General features: G+C 43.0%; 1 protein-coding gene across 1 annotated transcript in view; it reads left to right on the top strand.

The window, feature by feature from the left end:
• The window catches only part of aff2 (AF4/FMR2 family, member 2), a 115,498-nt gene that overhangs the window by 6,561 nt on the left and 85,296 nt on the right, over positions 1-23,641 (top strand). Inside the window, exons 2-3 of the mRNA XM_083785724.1 lie at positions 21,228-21,348; positions 22,934-23,540. Of these exons, the coding sequence (XP_083641850.1) occupies positions 21,228-21,348; positions 22,934-23,540 (728 nt within the window). The remainder of the gene's footprint in view (positions 1-21,227; positions 21,349-22,933; positions 23,541-23,641) is intronic.

Here is a 23,641-nt window from a genome sequence, read left to right as displayed (position 1 = left end):
GACATCATTTTGAAATTACAAATTAGGGATGGTATTCCTTCTGGCTTTTCCCCCAATGCCTGACATCCCCTGTTCTGTTTTTTTAACAAACAAGCCAACGGCTGTGGCGGGTTGCTCTCTCCCAGCTGAGGACACTGGGAGACGGTGGGGAAGCAGATAAATGTGAGGTTCCCTCACCTCTGAAGGACGTGAAACATTGCTTCCCAGATGTTTTCTCCCTGAACAACTATAGATTAATTAATTACGATGGATGAATTCTACCTCACCTCAGCATTTTGTTTGTCTAAGGAACTTTGTCATTCGCTGCCCTAGTCCTTGTCAAATTGTAAGCTAAAGTCCTGCAAATAAAATTGCAACCAACATAACTAAATAGGCTTTTTTGATGTAACCTATTATAATGATTAGAAAACAAACTGTAAGTGTTTAATACCTGCGGCAGACAGCACAGGTTAAAAGGCAGGTAACAGAGATAGAGCAAAAAATACATTTGTTTGTTCATTAATAAGACCATATATTTAGTTTACTGGCGTTATATAGGGCTCTATTTGGTCTGCCCTTTTTTCCCCTCTACACCAAATATCTTTGTCGAAAATAGCTGATCTACAAGCTCATATAACGCGCCGTAGTGAGCTTGTACTATCAGCTATTTTTGGAGAATGTTTGGAATAGACCCACCTGGTTAAAACATACATTGCAATCCATTGATATGTTGACGTTGCATAATAGCTCAACAATCAGTCATAATTGGGGATTCAATATAATATTGCCAACCCTTTTATGTATCGTGCCTCGTTGCCGAGAAGACCAATGCCAGCCAATTCTTTGCCTTTGAGTATCTCTGCACAGTATATTTGTGTATATAATATTGACCGTGCAACTGGCAAGCACAGTGTGTCGAGCCTCATTAGTCTTAAGATAGATGGCAGTGGACTGGAGAGGAGAGACAAGCTGTAAGCCCTCACTATGTACTTGGGGGTGCTGGAGAATATAGCTAACGGGCAGTTCGATCAATACAGCAAATCTTTGCGAGCGTGCGTAAGTGCATGTGTGTGTGCCTGTGTGTGTGTGTGCTTGTGCATAACTGAAATATTTATTTGCATGTACACACAGTATTGCACGTGTGCGTGTATATACAGTACCTGCATAAATGTTTGTTCCCCATGTGCCTTGTGTGTGACCTACCGTATCCTGTCTAACAGTTTATTGATTTCCAGGTGTTAGTTGTGTTTTGGTCGCTGGTGTTTTTTTGTGTCATTAAGGCTGACCTGCACTGTCACACTCTGACAGAGAACAGTGAACACAGGAAGCATATTGAAGCACCGTGTATTGATGTCTGCTTTTTAAAGGTACTTTGAGGATGACAAATCTCAGCTATTGGTCATTAGTCCTGCATTTAGCAATTTATGTATTTCATGTATACATACTGTGCACTGAATGGCTTTTATTTTTATTTATAGCGTGGACAATGGACATTCATTATTCCGACATGGAGTCTAGTGCAGATCTGCTAGTACACTGCCCTACAAAGCCAAAGAGCTGTGATTATGTGAGTCATAAAGCAGAAAAATGACTTCAGCGTTTGTCCACTGAGACCACTGTTCAAGTCATAACCTTAGTCCTTTTTATAGCACACAAAACACAGTAAGTGCGTGTCTCTCTTTCAAAGAACTTTCTCTCTGTGACATAGGTCCCTACGCTTAAGAATAACAATCATGCATATTTATGTAGTCTGTACTCTAAAATGCATAGTATACATACAATTATAAGCTTCACAGCAAATAAAAAAGGACAGAAATATTTCCACTCTGCTCCAACACACACACGCGCGCGCGCGTACATGCACGCACGCACGCATAAAAGATGAAGATGGATGATAACTGATACACATGCACGTGTGTTAATTTATTAATTTTCATAATCAGCACACACACATTCACACGCATGCACACGGACGCATACACGCACACACACGCACACACGCACACACACACAATCACACACACACACACACACACACACACACACACACACACACACACACACACACACACACACACACACACACACACAGCCATTCTCCAAAGATCACACTGGGGTATAGCTTCAGGATAGTGGGCAGCAAGGGACACAGTTCACTGAAGGGACGCCACAATTAAATGGCACAAGTTTCTATTTTTATGTCTAAATCTGCCAGCATGCCCCTCACAATCCTCTCTTAGATATAGACACACACACACACCTAGTTGTAACGCACACACAACACAACACCACGCACACATGCACGCACACACGCACGCACGCACACACATACACTTGTTTTGCTGTAAGTGTACATAACATAACATTAACACATCCTGCACACTTAAAACCTCATACTGTACCTCATACATGACAATTGCTCAATTTGATACCGTCAAACATAAATATCAAACGAAATATCAAACGGAAATACCAAAAGGAAATGCATGTATTTAATCTGACCAGGGATAAAACACATTATCCACAAGGTGATAAAGAGGGGGGGGGGGGGGTATCAAAAGCAGAGCCATGGGGGATATAAATCCATACACCAGACTCCTTCTCTCCACCCCATGCCTGCCTTTATCCTTCAACTTTTCCTCTGTGACACTCTTTCTTGAGTCTCCCTGTTGAATTGCCATGTCATCAAAGTGCAGAGTACAAATACTCCCACGTGGGAGTCTCCCGAGGACTCCACTCGCATGCAATTTTTATTTTCCAAGCAGCCTTTTGTTTGGTCCAAGAGTTAACGTTAGGCTGTGCTTTTATGAAGATCAAAAGCAGCTTCTCTGTGATGCTGCCGCGTCACACTGAGCTGTGTGACACTCTGTCTTTCTTTTAAATAATTATTTTGTCATCTTTTGTTTTTCCTTTGGTTCATTCCGTTTTTCAACTTGAAGAAAATACAGAGAGCAGAGTCACCTTCACTCACACTGAGAGGGTGAGGGTTATAGACTAGTCTGTTTGTTAGACTCTTCCGTTGGAAGAGCAAGAGCAAGAAAAATGCAGAGATTGAAAGAGGGAGTGGGGAGGTGGTAAGTGTAATACATTTATTTAGGTTTTCACAGACGTTTTCTTTTCAAGCCTAAACGTTATCTTTAATATTGTCCTAAAATCCTCCCCCCCCCCCCCCCCCCCCGTTACAGTATATCTGCATGGTTAATCTGTATTTTCTTCCTATCTTTAAAATAAGAATGTTTGAGCCTTACACTGAGCTTCACTTTCATTTTACTTGGCAGTGTTTGCACTGCAGTGTCCATTGAAAACGGAACCCTTTCCATACTGGATAAGGGATCACGCTTTAACTACTTACTAGATAAGGGCTATTTTACAGCAACCTTCATGCGTCCAGTATCTCTGCATTGAACTCCATGTGTAGTTTTATATGTAGTTATACTGTAGGTCTACGTCATATATTAACCTCATATATTAACCTGTATCGGCAATGTTGGTCTTTCTCTCAATCTGTCCAACACGAGATATTTCAAAACCTACAGCCTGGATAGCCATGGGATTATCTGGATAGTGGGTACCTAAGTACCTTCATGATTCCCGGAAGATGAGCTCTGCTGATTTGGTGACCCCATAGTCTTTCTTCCAGCAGCATGCAGCCTTTGGCTCAAACTATCCTGTTGGAGGAGGAGCAGCATGGCCTGCTTCCCAAACTGGTTCCTAAACTTTGACACCCAAATTGACACTAGCCCGCAGACCCCCATTTGAAAAGATATGCCAGGGACTCCCATAAGAGAAGAGAAGATTTTTTACGGCTCTAGCAGTGATTCTCAACCTGTTTAATTTCAAGGACCGCCAGTTTGACCCCCATTGAATGCCATTTCTATCTCTGGGACCCCCAATTTATACAGTAAAATCAATGTTAATTTGGTTCCTTTTGTTTGGTCCAAGAGTTAACGTTAGGCTGTGCTTTTATGAAGATCAAAAGCAGCTTCTCTGTGATGCTGCCGCGTCACACTGAGCTGTGTGACACTCTGTCTTTCTTTTAAATAATTATTTTGTCATCTTTTGTTTTTCCTTTGGTTCATTCCGTTTTTCAACTTGAAGAAAATACAGAGAGCAGAGTCACCTTCACTCACACTGAGAGGGTGAGGGTTATAGACTAGTCTGTTTGTTAGACTCTTCCGTTGGAAGAGCAAGAGCAAGAAAAATGCAGAGATTGAAAGAGGGAGTGGGGAGGTGGTAAGTGTAATACATTTATTTAGGTTTTCACAGACGTTTTCTTTTCAAGCCTAAACGTTATCTTTAATATTGTCCTAAAATCCTCCCCCCCCCCCCCCCCCGTTACAGTATATCTGCATGGTTAATCTGTATTTTCTTCCTATCTTTAAAATAAGAATGTTTGAGCCTTACACTGAGCTTCACTTTCATTTTACTTGGCAGTGTTTGCACTGCAGTGTCCATTGAAAACGGAACCCTTTCCATACTGGATAAGGGATCACGCTTTAACTACTTACTAGATAAGGGCTATTTTACAGCAACCTTCATGCGTCCAGTATCTCTGCATTGAACTCCATGTGTAGTTTTATATGTAGTTATACTGTAGGTCTACGTCATATATTAACCTCATATATTAACCTGTATCGGCAATGTTGGTCTTTCTCTCAATCTGTCCAACACGAGATATTTCAAAACCTACAGCCTGGATAGCCATGGGATTATCTGGATAGTGGGTACCTAAGTACCTTCATGATTCCCGGAAGATGAGCTCTGCTGATTTGGTGACCCCATAGTCTTTCTTCCAGCAGCATGCAGCCTTTGGCTCAAACTATCCTGTTGGAGGAGGAGCAGCATGGCCTGCTTCCCAAACTGGTTCCTAAACTTTGACACCCAAATTGACACTAGCCCGCAGACCCCCATTTGAAAAGATATGCCAGGGACTCCCATAAGAGAAGAGAAGATTTTTTACGGCTCTAGCAGTGATTCTCAACCTGTTTAATTTCAAGGACCGCCAGTTTGACCCCCATTGAATGCCATTTCTATCTCTGGGACCCCCAATTTATACAGTAAAATCAATGTTAATTTGGTTCCAAACTATCATTTAGCTGGGGACCCCCTGGAACTATCTCAAGGACCCCTGGGAACCACTGCTCTAGGGGCTGCGTGTCGGGCTTTTAGTCTTGTTAGAAATATAGACTTTAGAGTTAAATATAGAGTTAAGATGCTAGGTCCACATTCTCAAGATCACAGGTTCAAATCTGAAAATGAGGCTGCTCTCGCCTGGTGGCCCACTCACACACGCCACACTGGTGGTGGTCCTGCGGCTCCTGCCTTGCTTTCAAGCGATGCAAAAAGTCATGCATGTAAACCCATTCTTTATTCAGCGGAGAGTGAAACAATACGAGCAGTTCCGTTCCCTTTAAGCTGCACACACACACACACACACACATATTAGGCATGTAACGATTCACTGAACTCAAAATACAATAGGTTCACGATACGATTTTTCACGATTCTTTTAATGGAAAGAATATTTTCCATTTTTTACAGACACACACAGCTCGCTCCCCTATGCAGTGCTCTACTACTGAAAGTGACTGCATGGAGTCTGTCTCATTTCTCTCCAAAACACTTGAATGTAATGGAATATGATTAAAGCTCACATTTCATATCACACACACCATAATTCACTAGCCCCCCCTATTTAAAAAAAATATTACATTTAATCAAATCGTCGGGATTCATATATCGATTTAAATCGATTTACGATATATCGTTACATGCCTAATATATCAAACTTATATAGCACTTTTATGAGTACCCAAAGACACTTTACATGGGAAGCAACAAATAAAAACTACTTTATTATTAAAAAACACAGGCGATGCACAATGCGTTTCGCTTAATGCCTCCTCAGGTGCTATCAAGTGTGTGCGTGCTCATGCGTGTGCGACTGTGCGTGTGTGTGTGGTGTATTATATAGTGTAGGAATAGGATATGGTAATGTGCATTTTTATTGTCAGGCTATTGATTCTATTATATTGCTATTGCCTTTCTCCATTCCCTGGGATATTGCGTATAATAATTGTGTACATACTGTATATCTGTGTCATATGTTGAATACTACAGAGGAGTGTGCAGTCTTTCCCAGGCAGGGCTAAATGGCTGGAGGTAAAATCTCTGGGCTGCAGACACCAAGCAGTTCTTAACCCTCTCTGTGCTAGTAGGAACGGCTAATTGGCTGGAAACAGCCTTTGTCTGAAAGAGAGGGAGAGAGATGGGTAGAGAGACAGAGACAGACAAACATAGAATATGAGCAGGGAGAGAAAGAGAGACTGAGAGGGTAAGATGGAACGTGGTGTGTAGGCATGTTTTTGGCGTGCACGCGAGCGTGTGTGTGTGTGTGTGTGTGTCCGTCCTTGGGGGTTTCTCTCTCTGTCTCTCTCCCTTCTCCTCTCTCTCTCTCTCTGACTTTGTTGCCATAGCAACATAGGAGAGAGGTAATGCTGCCGGAGTCCCAAAAAAATTATTATCTTTTTTGCACAGACACACATGCATGCACATACACATGCACGAACACACACATGCACGCACGCACACAAACACACACACACACACACACACACACACACACACACAGTGCACACACACTCACACAAAGTCACACATGCACGCACACACGTGTGTGTGTGTGTGTGTGTGTGTGTGTGTGTGTGTGTGTGTGTGTGTGTGTGTGTGTGCATGCATGTGACGTGCGTGTTCAATGTAGCTTGTTCACATTGGCAGGCAGCAAAAACAAAGAGTAGAGGGAAAGGAGTGAAACAAAGAGGAAGAGAGAGTGTAGACTAGGGAAACGAGTGAAATAGGGATAAACATGAACAAGATCAGGAGGAAGCTGTAGTGATGAAGAAATGGAAGACAGAAATTCTCTCACTTGGTTCTTTGCTGTGCGTGTGTGTGTGTGTGTGTGTGTGTGTGTGTGTGTGTGTGTGTGTGTGTGCGTGTGTGCGCGTGTGCGCGTGTGTGCGTGCACGACTGCACGTGTGTGTACAGTTAGTTCTATTTACACAGTGTATTACCCTCGCTCTCAACTCACTCAGTTGGCTGAGAAGTGAGAACATGGCAGGTGCTGCTGGTCTCACCCTTGATGATACACAGTGAACCATCGAAGGCCACTATTTTCCACATATTAAGAGTAAGAAAGAAAAGTGACACACAACAGCAAAAACAACAGAGTGAACACACAGACAGAAAAATTTTAGAAACATTTTAAATGAACTAATACAAAACGTAAACTCTCCAATAACATTTAACAGTCCATATGGTCTATAAACGCCACATTTAGTTAAGATAGGCATGGTCTAGAAAGCAATCTCACATGTCACTCAGTGAGGTGATAAGCAGGTATGCACCATGGGGTTATTACATAACAGAGAACAGAATGTCAAGTTGTCAACAGAGTCAATCGGGTTCATTTGGGGGTGCAAGATTATCAACGTACAATAGAAAAGGCTGCCACGCTTTACTCAATGTGTATTTCACTAGTAGGAATGAACACACCATTGGGGAGGTTTAAGGAATTTATTGACAGTGAAGAAATGGAGGGATGGAGGAGGGATGAATGAATGCGGATGTGTAGGTTCCGGGGGGGTCGCCGACCCTGGAGTCTTTGGGGAGGAGGTCGAATGGCACTCGTCGTGTGGCGTTCGTCGTAAGGCGTTCGTCTTACGGTGCGCATGGACGATATCCCCCCGCAGGAACCTGAGAAGGAGAGGAGAGAGTTTTTTTTTATCGTTTGATCCACTTTTGGCGAGGTGGATGTAGTAGCTCCTTTGGGGGGAGCGGGGAGAGGAGCTGCTATGGAGGTGAAGGGGTGGGGGTGGGTTGCGTTGCGAGAAGCCTTGTGCGACGCAGCGAGGCGGGCGAAGCATGGAGGATTCTGGGTGGTACTGGGCAGGTATAAATGGGGACAGGTAGATTGACGTGGAGGGCGGAGAGTGGCATGAAGGGCAGGGCCAATGTGTGTTTCTCCTCCTGAACATCAGTTGTTCCAACTCCATTTAATTTTTTCCAATTTTAAAAAGTACAGAGATCCATCTTACTTTACGCCAATTAAATCTATTACAGTAACGGCGGGCCTAAATCACAGTCAGAATGTCTGGGTTTTGGTCTGTCCGTGGTCATTGTTTGGTCATTTCATCTTGTGTCTGTAACACATTATTAATTTTGGTCCTTTATCAATAGTTGTGCAAAGGCGTTAGATTTATCTGACTACTGTAAGACTAATCAACTGCCTTTTGAGCTGTAGAGCTGATAACATTGTGGCTTATCACCCTCTCTGTCCACAACAAATATAGATTGTGCCGATTTGGGAGCTGATATATTTTGAGTTGACTTGTATGAATATTAGCTGATATCAAATCAAGCTTATCACCCTTTCTGGCCTTTTATCAATCCCCTCAACCAGAGCAAATACATATATGTGATACATTTATTTTATTTATCAATATCCTATTTAGATAGAAAATTACGGTAACAAAGCCAAATGGAATGATGAGGTATTGAGGTATTGACAAGAGTACATGACATCTGTGTAGTCAAGTCATACAGTCATACTTGCACTATATTGTTGGTTGTTGCCCTTGGAATACATCGGCTGGCCAGGACACATTGGTTGGGATCAATTTGGGCAATGATGAATGCATGATAATCTATCTCTCTGTATTGAGATCAATGTTATTGAATGACACAGTATACTGATAAGCCTGATAATGGCTTTGATTAAATTAGTAAAGCTATTATACTCTAAATGACAGCTCCCATTAACATCCTAACCACAGCATTCGCCATGGAAATTAACACACACACACACACACACACACACACACACACACACACGCACTGGCACCCATGCCATTGTAAATTGGTAGACAAACTGTCTGAGTCTCTTGTCTTTATCTCTCACACACATGGATTCAAGCATGTGTAGTGCATTGCACATACTGTATGGTGTGTGTACAGTGTACACAAGTATGTGATCGCCTCTACCAATGCCATCTGGGTATCCGTGAATCTTGTATGGGGACCACAAGATTTTATCTTAAAAAATGTGTTAAAGTTACAGTATATATAGCCTATCTGTTAGTATTATATTAAAGAGTATAACAGAGGTCTCCTCCCTGTCTCTCCAGCTCTTTAATAAACAGTCAGGAGAGAGAACTCCACAAATATCATATTTGAGCTTCAGTTTTATAGTGTTCCAATCTAATTCCAGTTTTGTCTGCTCATTTTATTTGTTTCATCACTTCCAATTTCACTTGTTTATGACCGATTCTATAAAATTGGTATCCTCTGTTTCAATGATTTCTATAGTTATATAGTACATCTTTGTAAGTAAGTACATTTTATTTATAAAGCACCTTTCAACACAACGTTACAAAGTGCTGTATAGTGACCAACAATATAAATCAATCAAGTTAAAACAGGCACACAGGAGCAATGACAACGAGAAATAAAGCAAAAACATTAACCTGCGGACAGAAATGTTTTTACAAGACAAAATATAACCTAAATAAATGTGTTTTTAACAAAATGTCACTCAGCCTTTTTTTAATCGACAAGGGTAGGGTGTCCATAGTGTTGCAAAGGCCCGGTCCCCCTTGGTTACGAGTTTGGAGGCCGGAATCTTCAGAAGGCCCTTGTCAGAGGACCTGAGGGATCTCGCATTAGGCATTAATGCCTTATAGGTTGGTAAAATAATTTTAAAATCAATTCTAGATTTGATGGGCAGTGCGGCCAGTACCGGTGTTATATGAGCTCCGAGGTTTGTGTTGGTGAGAATTCTAGCGGCTGTATTCTGTACTAATTGTAGTTTGTGGATAGAGGAACAGCTAAGGGTAGTGTAGAGTCCATTACAGTAGTCAAGACGGGAAGACGGCAACCTTCTTTACGTGGAACTCGAAATTCTTGCATTGATCAAAGAAGACGCAGAGATTTTTTGCAGTGTCTGTTATGTTGGATGCCAGTGAGCCCAGGGAGAGTCGGATCTTTCAGGGCCTATAACAAGGATCTCTGTTTTATCTGCATTAAGTTGAAGAAAGTTATTTATTGTACAGGTTAATTTACACTTTAATTAAAATCACGTTATAAACCTGTGTGTGTGTGTGTGTGTGTGTGTGTGTGTGTGTGTGTGTGTGTGTGTGTGTGTGTGTGTGTGTGTGTGCGTGCGTGCGTGCGTGCGTGCGTGCGTGCGTGCGTGCGTGCGTGCGTGCGTGCGTGCGCTTGGAAATAGCATGATTTCCAGATGGAGAAGAGACAAAATAAATCACCCGAACGGAGCGAATCAGTCTGGATTCCAGGCTAGTTATTGGTGAATGGTGATATGAGGCAGATTAAATCAGCAGTGGTGGTTCTGCCCTGGCCTACCGGGAATCCAGTCTGTTATCATTTAAAGTCTACTAGAATTATATAACAGTTTGACATTTACTGGTTACAATAGCAAACTTGAGGCCAATAGATGTGTGAAGGCCCTGAAGGGACAGATGTATGGGGGATGCATGCAGACACAGGGAATAAAACCCTGTTTGTCCTTTGTCGTATTAGAAGTTAGAACAGATTTTCAACACACACAATGAGAATGCAACCCGTTGCATCGAAACTGTCATACAGCAAAGCCTTAATTAGGCCTAAGAGCCATAGTGCTGCAGACTGGAAATAACAACGTACTTGCAAGTAATTATCTGGTCCAAAATTATGTACCAGAGAGGATGCCCGGAACTCACAAATACACCCTGCAGGAGCATGTGAATAAACACTGACAGGCCTAGACACACGCATGGCGCACGCACGCACGCACACACACACAAGCACACACACAGTGTTTGTGTTGCTCCGTATAGAGGGTGGGTTTCTAATCTCTCTCTGTCTCCTCCTGCCCTTATGATAAACTACCTGTCTAACATTGTTTTCTTATCGCTCTGTGTGTGTGTGTGTGTGTGTGTGTATGTGTGTGTGTGTGTGTGTGTGTGTGTGTGTGTGTGTGTGTGTGTGTGTGTGTGTGTGTGTGTGTGTGTGTGTGTGTGTGCGTGTGCGTGTGCGTGTGCATGTGTCTTCCTGTATTACTATTCTTGTGAGGGCCGTATAGTAGAGTTTGAGAAATAGACATTGTGAAGGACGTGTGTGTGTGTGTGTGTGTGTGTGTGTGTGTGTGTGTGTGTGTGTGTGTGTGTGTGTGTGTGTGTGTGTGTGTGTGTGTGTGTGTGTGTGTGTGTGTGTGTGTGTGTGTGTGTGTGTGTGTGTGTGTGTGTGTGAGAGAGAGAGAGAGAGAGGGACAGAGACGGATTCACTGAGACCTTGTGTCTCCAGTGTTTTGGTTCAGTGCGTTGTGAGGCAGACATTAATGTCACTATAGCACAGTGTTTCTCAATCTGTGGGCCGGGGCGGGGCCTACTGATGGGCCGAGAGGGTATTGCAAGTTGGCCCCCAAATATTGGCAATACACTATGATTTTAATGATAATTTTAACATCAATATTAGAAAGTGATACCAATTAATATTAAAGAACTTAACTTATACTATGTTAGTTCCACTTATCCAAGGTGGAACACAATCGTTTGATCATTAAAATGAAAATGTATTGGCTAACCCTATAGGGTTTAATGAATAATAATGTGTGTGTGTGTGTGTGTGTGTGTGTGTGTGTGTGTGTGTGTGTGTGTGTGTGTGTGTGTGTGTGTGTGTGTGTGTGTGTGTACACTGGAGCTCGGAGATGGAGTGCGTGGCTGCAGTGATTGGGTTCAATGCATTTTGAGACAGACATTAATGTCGCCTAGCATCTTGTACATACTACACTTTATCACTTCCTTTCTTTTCCCCTGTCCTTCTCTGCATTTCTTGATTCTCTCCCTTTCACTCCCTGCACTCTGTCTGAAGATGGTAATTATTATCAAATAGTACCATGCTTCTATATCACATAGTAAATTTTCTTAAAAGTTGGGTCTTTAATGCACTATAATCACATTTACAATGGATTAAAATGCACTTACAAGGCATTACAACACTTGTTATCATGTATGACAACTTATAACAATGTTTATTGCGACCGCAGATCGCAGTTAACTATGAAATTGTGCATTTCCCGTCAATTTTTTGGTTGGTTGGTCACCCCCAGGCATGACTATATATGGTCATGCCTCGTGACATCACGTGACATCATCAGGGATCTCTCCGTCCTTGATGTATGGAGATCCCTAAGGTCATCAATATTAAGCCCATATATGGAGATCCCTGATGTCATCAATATTGGCCAGCAAATCTACAACTGACCTCAACCCTTAGATCTCCATATGTGGAGCTGACCTGTTCTGACATTCCATATGGTGATCCTTCCCCATCCCCATCCTTCGAGGCTTCGATGTCTCCCTTTTGACTGATACCTGTCCATTTAAACTCTAGACGGGCCTGCCCCTGCAGCAGTCTTGGTGTAGAGTTGATGTAGAGTTGCTCGCCAACTCCATATATGCAGATCTAGGTGATGATCCAGTCTTCTCCATGTATGGCTATCCAGGGTCTGATGAGGTCAGTGTTCTGATCTTTATTATGGAGACGGCCATATAGTGTCACGAGGCGTCACGGACTGACAACCATATATGGTGACGTGACGTGTCACAAGGCGTCTGAGTCACTGACATGTTTTGCAGGTTTTCATAGTAATCTGCGACCTACAGTCGCAATAAGTTCCAGCCATAAGGCATTATAAGCTCAGTGGAACAGAACATTATAACTACCTTAACTTAGCTAGTTCTAAAGTGCTGGGCGAGCGCTGGCGCTTTGGCATGGGGGGTCAGATCAACATGGAAGGAATTCTGTACTGGCCATATAACGAGCATGTCTTGAGTGTACAGGGTTTGACGAGGTCAGATCAACATATGGAATGTCAGAACAGGTCAGCTTCATATACAGTATATGGAGATCTAAGGGTGGTAACGGGGACATTCTCTTGAGTGTACAGAGTTTAATGAGGGCCCAGGTATAGAGTTGAGAACTCTAGTTTTTGCCGGCTGCTGCTATAATGCTTCATTTATGTTGTTATATGTTGTTATGCCCTTCTTACCATGTAATGCTGTGCTCTAACTTGGTCTGTTGCAAAAGAAAAAGGAGAAAGAATATAAACTACGCTAAGACTTAGAAATATTACTCCTTTAACTGTTTGCTTATTCAGGTCCAAATGCTCTGTAATATTATAATTACCTGGGTTAGCACCTCCTGCCCCCTTTCCTCGGTTGCTGTCAATTCCATTCCCTGCTGTCTCTCTTTTATTGTAATGTTTGCTCCTCACCATGTCTCTCTTTACCTTCTCTACTACTCCACTACTGCTGTCTTCAGTAGGACTGCCTGTGACAATACCACTTTTAAATTGACGATTAATTGTCACACAAATAATTGTGATTAACGATTTAATTGCGTTTTTTGCGTTGAACATTGAAATGTTACAATTTGTGTTTCTGTTTGCCTTTAAGGCTTCGTAATTTTTGCACAGGGAAGATATTACAAATACCTTAAATATACAAAGAAATCACTGACACATTTAATTATTTTTCATATATTTTTCTTTCCAAATATATATATATTTCTTATCCTTTATTTACCCAGGGTAGTAGCTGAGCACAAGTGCTCATTTTCAGCAACGCCCTGCACATAGAAACACACAGATACACACACACACACACACACACACACACACACACACACACACACACACACACACACACACACACACGCACATTAAAACCTGGGAGCTGACCAGTACAACCACAGTCTTATACTGTTGGCCAAGCAGCTCCAGGGGGAGCAGTTGGGGGTTCAGTGCCTTGCTCAAGGGCACTTCACTTTTAATTATGAAAATTTTTCAACATGGAAATGATTGACGATTATGCAAAAATAATTGGGATTATCTAAAATAATTGCCATTAGGTGATTATGTAATGATTGTGACAGTCTTTCTGTGACTCTCTTTATGTTCATCTGTGTCTGTCGGTCACTGTCTTTACACAGCAACATAATCTGGTTGTTCATTTAACTCATTTTCACACACTGTTTAACACTGGGGATTAACACTGTGTACTCCAGGTCTACTTCCTTTGCCCCCTTCCCCTCTCTCTCTCTCTCTCTCTCTCTCTCTCTCTCTCTCTCTCTCCCCATGGGGTTTTATCTGTGATTTCACAGAACATGATATTTTGCATTTTGCTGTCTGCTAACTTTTAAATAATTAAGATGTTATTTCCTTTATCGGCTGATAATCATGAGATTGAGTGTGTGCGTTTGTGTGTGTGTGTGTGTGTGTGTGTGTGTGTGTGTGTGTGTCATGTGCGCGTGTGCGTGCGTGTGTGTTGGGAAGGAGATGATAAATTGTTATGTTTTATCTGAGTAATCAGGAAATAACTCGGAGCGTTGTTTTTTCTTTACACAGTTTACTGTGTGTCCTTCATTGCATCAATTACTGTGAAACTATTACGAGTTAAAATGCTCTTCATCTAATAGGGTTAGAGAGGTTCACATTAACCACAGTGACACATTTCAATACCTGGAATAAATAAAGGTGTCTGTTTCCATGCACACATCTCCCTGCTGATTTCCCTTGTAAATGCTTTGTTTGATTCCATACTCAATGAATCTCTTGTCTCACACACGACACACACACACACACACACACACACACACACACGCACAAAATAAATTAAGCAAGAGCGATACAATTTAAGACACAATTCGAATAAATACATAATTGCACCATCATTCGGGATTGGCTGACAAAGAGGCCCTGAAGCCAAACGGTGCCTCCTAAATACTTTGCATCCTGCGGAGCAGACGAGGCGGCGTGTGTTGCAGTCACGCTGTCTTTCGCTGTTTGCCGTGGTGATGATTCTACTTAACCGTGTTTGCACTCTGAAATGTGTCTGTTCACGGTGTCACGTACGGACACTTCAGCGCAGCGCTCTCTTTGTCTCTCTCAATATGTTCTCTCGCTCCCTGCCTCTTGAAGTCTCAACCCTGCCGAAAAAGGCCCCATTATTCTTCTTTCCCTCCCCCTAGATATCGCTCTTCCCCCCCCTCTCCCTCTATCCCTCTACCCCTCTACCCCTCCTCCCCTTGAGCCTACATGGTTCACGGTCTGGCGTTTGTGCGGTGGCGGTCTGACGTCAAAATGCAGTCTCTCTCTCTGTGACCTGGTCCTCTGGGGGGCTGTTACATTTTATCTCTTCACAACCTTGAAATTGAGACAACATGGACTGTGTAAATGCACATCCATTGATTACTGGCTGAGTGAAATCAAGAGGTTCTGTCTAGGACTGGCTGAATTCTCCACTTATACCATATATCAATTCTTTGACAGGGGTCTCCCAGTGGTTTGTACACTGTGGCCTCCTCCTCTTTTCAGCTCTACACCAGATCTCTTTGTCGAAAATAGCGAATTGCCAACTAACAACACGTTGCATTGTGACACATTGTGAGCTTGTAATGATCTGCTATTTCTCTGTGAGATGTTGAGATGAAATGTGCTATTATTATTATTATTGTCCAATTCTTGTATTCTTGTTCTTATAGGTCATGCCCAGCATAGTAACGCTGCAGCTCATGTGGTTAAGTGACAGTAGTGGTAATGTGCAGTATTCTCTGTCTGTCATGGTAGGATGACATGACAGGAGATGTAATCAAATCTAGATTATAGTCCATTATGGTATGGACTATATATTTACCGCAATGGTTGATATGTGTGTGTAGGGTGGCACAGTGGTTAGTACATTGCCTCACAGCAAGAAGGTCATGGTTTTAAATCCGATAAGAAATGGAGCTTGCAGGTTCTTGTGGGCTATTTCCTAGAGTTGCCAAAAATATTTCAAAAATCACACACGTGTGAAGTGAGTGGTGCAACTTTGTGTGGGGGTTTCCGGGGGGGGGGGGGGTTCCAGACCCACAGGAACGCACCCAGGGTGCCGGCCCGGTTCCGGCGAGCCGCCCCGTGTCCGAAACGGTGCGTTCTTTCTACGTGGTCTGTTCACTTCAGAAACCAGTCTACCCCCCTTTAAGTATTCGTGCATCTGAAAATATAGTTGTGCCAGGGACCCCCAATGTCCCCATACCATTTGTATTGTTTAAATGTTTCAAAAATAAAAATTCACAATTTCAAGCTTCTATGAAAATCAATCTGTATTTTCAAATCACTAATGGATGATATACCTGTATTATATATTTTTTGCTGGGGACCCCTTGGAACCCCATCAAGGACCCCTGGGGTTCCCCAGACCCCACTTTGTGAACCACTGTCCTACAGTATAAGCCATTGAGGGGGCGACAAAGTTGAAGCAAGACATACAGTACTAGTTGGGAGGGACCATGGACTGGTAGGCTACTGAAACTATTGTGTCAGTTTAGTTGTTTGTTAGATTTATCTTTGTCATTTCTTGATACTTTCTGAACCCAGAGTGGGAACTAAGCAGCATTCAGTTTTTATGCACTACACTGGAACAAATTCTCAGCAAACCATAGGTCTGCTAGAACTCTCCGTTCTTAAATCAAAGCAGAAGACATTTCTGTTTGCTGCTATCTTTTCCAGAGTTAAAAACAATAATATATAATTTCTTCTATACTGCCACTTTATACTGTTTTGTTTTTACTACCTCTTTTAATTGGATTTAAAAATCCCTTTATAATAGGTTTATTTTGCAATTGTCTTGTGTCTTAATGCTCAATGTTTTGTGTAAAGCACTTTAGATTGGCCTTGTGTTGAAATGTACAAATAAACTTGCCTTTTGCCTATTGAAATAGGCAACTGCAAATTAAATACCTAATTATGGTGCATAATTAAAGTGCAGTGCACACATATATGTTTAGAATTAGACATAATACCTGATAATGAAAATAAAAGAGTCTCCTTTACATTTCCTATGGACCTTACAAGAGTGCTGTAGTTAAAACCCAGTTCCCCATCTTAACTTACAAGTGCATGACCGCTGCTACAGCACAGTGAACATATTTATTTTTGGTTACTTCTTGGTAACTAGTAACCTGGTATCTTTCTGTGTTTACAAAATGTAGAAAATACAATTGTCAAAAGTTTTTTAACCTATGAGATAATACATGTTTTTGCTCAGTCATTTCGTTAAATAGTGGAAATAGCAGATCTACCAGCTTGTAGATCGGCTACCCACAATGTTTTTTTTAAAACATTTTTACATCTTAAGAATAAGATTATTAAATATTGCCTATTTTGGCCATAGTACATTATTCATTTTGATTATCGGTCATTGCCTGTAATGTCTTTGCACATAACGTATTTGTCACAACTGCCCCTTGCAAATGTTGTTTACAAAGCCTAAAAGCCAAACAGAAATGTGATTTTTATGTTCCAAAACACAATTAAATTGTCAATGGCAATTATTCGTATGACAATTAATCGTCAAGTAAAATGTCATGATCGCGACAGCTTTATGATGGAGCTTGACATGGGCCAGCCGACAGTACAGCTTGTCTGCAATGCATGCCCGTGGCCATATTTCACTCCTCGCTGCTTTGTGCTGGTAGCCTGGTACTACAGGCCATGTATCAGTCAGTGACATCAGACATCCAGTGCCCAGGCAGCGATAAATAAAGCCACACTGTAACAGAGATCAGCGTGTTGCAGAACAGATTAGAGCGCTTTCTGTGCTGCTGCTATTGTGGCCGCAGGTCAGCACAATGCCTGCTCCCTACGGTGGTCTTTAGGGCTCTCACCATTACACATTTAAGCTGACGATTAATTGTCACACAAATAATTGCGATTAACGATTTAAGTGTGTCTTTGCACAAAGTGACGTGTTGAAGGCTTGTAGATCTACTATTTTTGGAAAAATCTACATGGGAATTAGTGACCATTATGCAAAAAGAATTGTCTAATATGGTGATTATATAATAATTGTGACAGGTCTTGTGATCTTTGTGTTTCTTTTTACCACTTTCAAACTGGCATCCATATGTTGGGCAAAATATTGAAAACATAATACACAATTGCGGAAATAAATTGCAGATCTACACAGTAAGCTCGATCGCAGCGTGTCGCATCACAATGCTTTTAGAACCGCAGAACAAAGTGTATAGGGCTTAAGGTGGTTAAACGAAAGGAGGCCAGAAAATAAGAAACAGGAAAGAAGCCATATGTAGATATTTACGGTGCCGTGGTTCACAATTGTTTTGAGTCCCAAACTGAGGACGTAAAATAACTCAATAATGAAAATACTATAGTGGGAGGAGTACAGTGTGCTTGCGATACGTTTCAACTGCGCCGTTATAATCTCCCCTGTCACACAATATAAACAAATGCACAAAGCAGTGCATCTATATGTATTGTCCTACCTCCCATCTATCCATCAATGTCAAAACAATCTAGTTTGAAGTGCATGATAGCAAACCAGTATTTGATGGCTGCGTCTCATTATAATATTGGCTGTCACATCAGAGAGACGTGCAATAACACAAGGCACTGTGTTTTGATATCGCTCGTATACAAAGAAACTCAAAGCCATGCAGTGTGACATCTGTCTTTGTGCTAGTCGGTCTTATTTTGAGCCGGTGTTTTCAGGAAAGCCTTCTGATATTCGTCTTCTGTTTTGTGCGTGTGTGCATGTAATGCCACACACACACACACACACACACACACACACACACACACACACACACAGCAGCAGCAGCAGCACGCACATACCGGTAGGCAATAGGAAAAAAAAACATCGTCGGCATGACACTTCAAACAAAGCTTTTGTCTGCTGCCTGACAGCTATTCCTCTCCCCTCCCCCTCCCCTTCTCCTCCTCTTCCTCATTATCCCCCTCACTCCCCAACCCCCCCCCCCGCCCCCCCCCCCCCCACACACACACACACACACACACACACACACACACACACACACACACACACCTCTTCATATCTACAGTGTGTCCCCTGCCCCCTCTCCACTACCCCTGTCTTGGCTAATGTACAGCCTAATTCATACATTGTGTCTTTGTCACACGATTGTGTCACTCACTGATTCTCAAGCTAACGCAGACTTGGAAATCAGTGTCAATCTCTGTTTTAGGTTCAATAATTACTTTCCTAATTGGGCTGCCTACCTAAGGCAGTCCAATTAAGATTCTCTCTCTCTCTCTCTCTCTCTCTCTCTCTCTCTCTCTTTTCTAAATAAACTACTAAAATCTTAAATGCCCACTTTCCAATAAAGTAATAATAATACTTTTGGGACAGCAGTCTGGTTATGTGTGGTGTGTTCAGGAAGTGGTTTATTTTACTAGCGGTTTACCAGTAACAACTTGAGAATGTTCCAAGTTAATTTGCCTAAATTTCGCTCTCTCTCTCGTGTGTGTGTGTGTGTGTGTGTGTTATCAGGGGAGCGCAGCATAGCTCTGCTGAGATTAAATTCCCAGCGTTTACCCTGGCTATCAGCATTACCTCAGCATTCACACACGCTTGCAGTACGCACACGCATGCACGGGGCGCTCGCGCACGCATGCACGCACGCACGCACACACACACACACACACACACACACACGAAGTGGAGCGAGGGGGGAAATGAAATAAAACTGCCAATGCTACAATTTTATTCAGAGAAAATGTAACAGTATAGTCCCCTACTGATATTACCAGCAAGTGAAATCCCCTTCCTTCTGTCTGTCTGTCTGTCTGTCTGTCTGTCTGTCCACAGTGTGTGTGTGTGTGTGTGTGTGTGTGTGTGTGTGTGTGTGTGTGTGTGTGTGTGTGTGTGTGTGTGTGCATGCGTGCGTGCGTGTGCGTGCGTGCCATCTATGCCGTCAGACGACGCACCTGTCAACCATCAGTCCCAACACACAACAGGAATGGCATCTACTGTACTGTACACACTCACATGCTCACAAACCACATATTTTACATTGTGTCCGCGCACACACACACACACACACACACACACACACACACACACACACACACACACAGAAGCACTCACATATACGTAAACATACATCCCTACTGTCAATCACTTTTTCTGTTATTCCCTCCTCTCTACACCTCTCCTCTCTCTCTTTCATCATTATGTTTTTTTCTGTCGCTCTGAAAGTGGGTCTTGTTTTTTTCTTTCTCCCCCTAAGCCCCCCGAGATGTTGTAATGTTTTTTTTTGTCTCCGTCTCTCTCCATTTCAATTTCATTTCCAATTTTTCACTCCTCTCTCTTTCGCAGTTCCCCCAGTATTTCTCCTTTCATTGCATTTCTCATTTTGATGATAGATTAAATGTTCTTGAAGTCGGGCACGGTCCTGAGGTAGCGAGAAATGAGAATGCAGACAGGGAGAGACAATAGTCTCCGTTCCCTGTTTATTTTTGTTTGAACGTCCTTTTAATGCATTTAACCATCTCTTCTATGCCTTTTAATGTGTCTGATAAACTGTTATTTTGGTCATAATCGCTACCCAAGATGCATACTGAACTAAAGACACTAGGGCCATTATACTGTGTGAATAGAAAAATAGAATAGTTTCACCCTTCATTATCCTATCCTATTCCATTGTCAGTATGTAACAGGTTAAAAGGTAGGAAATAGGAATGGATGAGCTGCCCTGGTCGGCTTGGCTCGTGAAAATGGGTTCAGTCAAATCCCCATTTAGGGATGCGTTCCAACAGTCGCTTGGCCAGCCAATCACTGGTCTCAATGCAAGAGGAAGAAACAGCAGCAGATAGGGCTGTCATTTAAACCAGAGGTTCTCAAAGTGGGATCCCGGGTCCCCCAGGGGTCCTTGAGGGGGTTCCAGCAGGTCCCCAGCAATGTGTTTTAATATAGCATCAAAACCAGGTGCCGCAACTTTTCATTCTAATTCGTGCACTCAGTGGGTTTGTGAGATTTTCAGTAGGAGGTGATGAATAAATTATATTGTTGTATAATAATGCCTTTCACACGCACAATTGGTCATAAATATTCTGATCAAGAATCAGCCCCAGTTGTCTGACTTTGAGACTGGCCAACTAACTTCTGGTCATTCTATTCTGGTCCATTGAATGCGTGCCAAGCTCCAAGGCTAACGCCGTGTATAGAGTTGGACCACACTGAGGGAAGCTGAGGGAATTGCATTACCAAAATAATTTGGTAAAGCAATTTGGCGTTTATCAAGAAGGAGTGCCGATAGCCCGTTTCCTCTCTATCTGTGAAGTGCTATAGCCAGCAGCGCCGATAATGTCTCCTATATGTGTGTGTGTTTTACAGTCATGTCGAGTCGGAGCGCAGTGCCCTGAAGAGGAGAGAGTGGGAGAGGAGGAACCAAGAGGTGCAGCAGGATGAAGACATGTTCTCTACTGGATTCAACCTATTTGGAGAACCGTATAAGGTAAAGAGGGAGATCAGATGGATGTTCTCCTCACACAAGAGTCAGGACTCAAAAGAACAAAGGAAACTCAAATGTGGGCCTGTTAACTATCATTTATTTTCTTTGTCGATTATTCTATTGACTTTAACCAAATGATGTGCTTTTTTCACACTTGTTTTAACATTTGTATATATCAATGAATCGATGCGAAACAGACTTTTTATAATCGACTAAATTGATAGTCTGATGAATGCTTTGTCATTCATCAGTGTCTCTCTCTCTCTCTCTCTCTCTCTCTCTCTCTCTCTCTCTCTCTATGTGTCTCTCTTTGTCTGTCTGTCTGTCTGTCTGTCTGTCTGTCTGTCTGTCTGTCTGTCTGTCTGTCTGTCTGTCTGTCTGTCTGTCTGTCTGTCTGTCTGTCTGTCTGTCTGTCTGTCTGTCTGTCTGTCTGTCTGTCTGTCTGTCTGTCTGTCTGTCTGTCTGTCTGTCTGTCTGTCTGTCTGTCTGTCTCTCTCTCTCTCTCTCTCTCTCTCTCTCTCTCTCTCTCTATGTGTCTCTCTTTCTCTCTCTGTCTCTCTCTCTCTCTCTCTCTCTCTCTCTCTCTCTCTCTCTCTCTCTCTCTCTCTATGTGTCTCTCTTTCTCTCTCTGTCTGTCTGTCTGTCTCTCTCTCTCTCTCTCTCTCTCTCTCTCTCTCTCTCTCTCTCTCTCTCTCTCTCTATGTGTCTCTCTTTCTTTCTGTCTGTCTCTCTCTCTCTCTCTCTCTCTCTCTCTCTCTCTCTCTCTCTCTCTCTCTGTCTCTCTCTGTCTCTTTCTCTTCCTTTCTCACTAGTATTCTGTCACTGTCAGTCAGCTATTAGCTAATCCCTCTTCTAATCCTGTTAAAGAGCGTTACGCTGTTAGCAGCTATTTAGGATAGTCTATTCACACTCTCACACATGCACACGCACGCTGAATGAGCGTGCGTGCTCCCACGCTCCCACGCACATTCGCACACACTCGCACACACAGGTAGTCATTCCTCCTCCTGCCTCCATTTCCGTTGTTGCTTTTCTGCAAATGTGTTCTGTTCCTCTTCAGCCAGAATATCTTTTATTCATGAAGGCAAGATGGAGAAGGAGATGAGCTAATTTATTCACACCTAACTTTGCTGTGTGTGTGTGTGTGTGTGTGTATGAGAGAGAGAAAGAGAGAGAGAGAGAGAGAGAGAGAGAGAGAGAGAGAGAGAGAGAGAGAGAGTGAGTGTGTGTGTGTGTGTGTGTGTGTGTGTGGGGGGGGGGGTCTGTAAGTCTGAATATACACATTTGTTGTCCATTTGATCTCCATTACACTTTTAATGGCATTTATCCATAAACAAACCCTAAAAATCCAATATTCTCTGTTGACCAGGTTCTTTACTTGGCTCCCATTGTCCTTCCATCTACACCAGGGGTTCCCAAACTGTGGTGCTCACTACGCATTGTGTTGTGGTGTGCTGTGAGCTTGTAGAATGGCTATTTTCACTGAACATTCGTCAATTATGACAAGCATGGAGATGCTCATGCCGTTCATTATCCCCCCCCCCCCCCCCCTCTCTCTCTCTCTTTCCTTCCCCTCCTGTCTGCACAGACCAATAAAGGAGATGCCCTGGCCAATCGTGTTCAGAACACGCTGGGCTCTTATGAGGAGATGAAGGACCTTCTGACCAGCCACTCCAACCAGAGTCACCTGGTGGGCATCCCTAAAGGCACCAGCAGCGGTGCACCAAACAGCCTGGAGACCTCTGAGACTTCCACAGCAACAACAACAACCACAACAGCTGCAGCAACCGTCGGGAGACCAGGAGTGGAATCGCACGCGAGCCAGGCCTTCAGCGAGGGCCAGAGAGGGGGAGGTGAAGGAGGGGACGGGAAGAGGATGGGGAGTTCCTCTAACAGCGGCACCTCCATGCAACCGCCTTCGTCGTCTTCCTCAAATGGAGCCGCTGCTGTGTCCCATCAAAGCTCCAAGAAGTCTCGGAGCGCCACCGAGTGGTCCAGGGGAGGACAAGGCCTGGGCGTGGCGACGGGGGCCGGAAGAGGGAAGCTGTCGCTGGACGAGCAGCGGCAGGAAGAACTGTTCAGTTCGCTGAAAGACGAACTGGGCCTAAAGGAAGACTCCAGCCCTTCCTCCTCCTCGTCCTCTTCTTCAGCGAGAAGACATTCGTTGCACCCGTCGAAGTCCCTCCCTCTCCAAGGTTCAGTTTCAATTCATTTTCGTTTTGAAGCAAACATAAAAAAGTGTTCAAAGAAAACATTGTGCATTTGTTTTTATAATAATACTTTGTGTAGGTGAGAA

The sequence above is a fragment of the Protomyctophum parallelum genome (genome assembly GCF_964188405.1).
Source record: "Protomyctophum parallelum genome assembly, chromosome: 16".
NCBI lineage: Eukaryota > Metazoa > Chordata > Actinopteri > Myctophiformes > Myctophidae > Protomyctophum > Protomyctophum parallelum.
The sequence above is the reverse complement of the archived record's forward strand: the minus strand, read 5'-3'. Positions and strand labels throughout refer to the sequence as shown.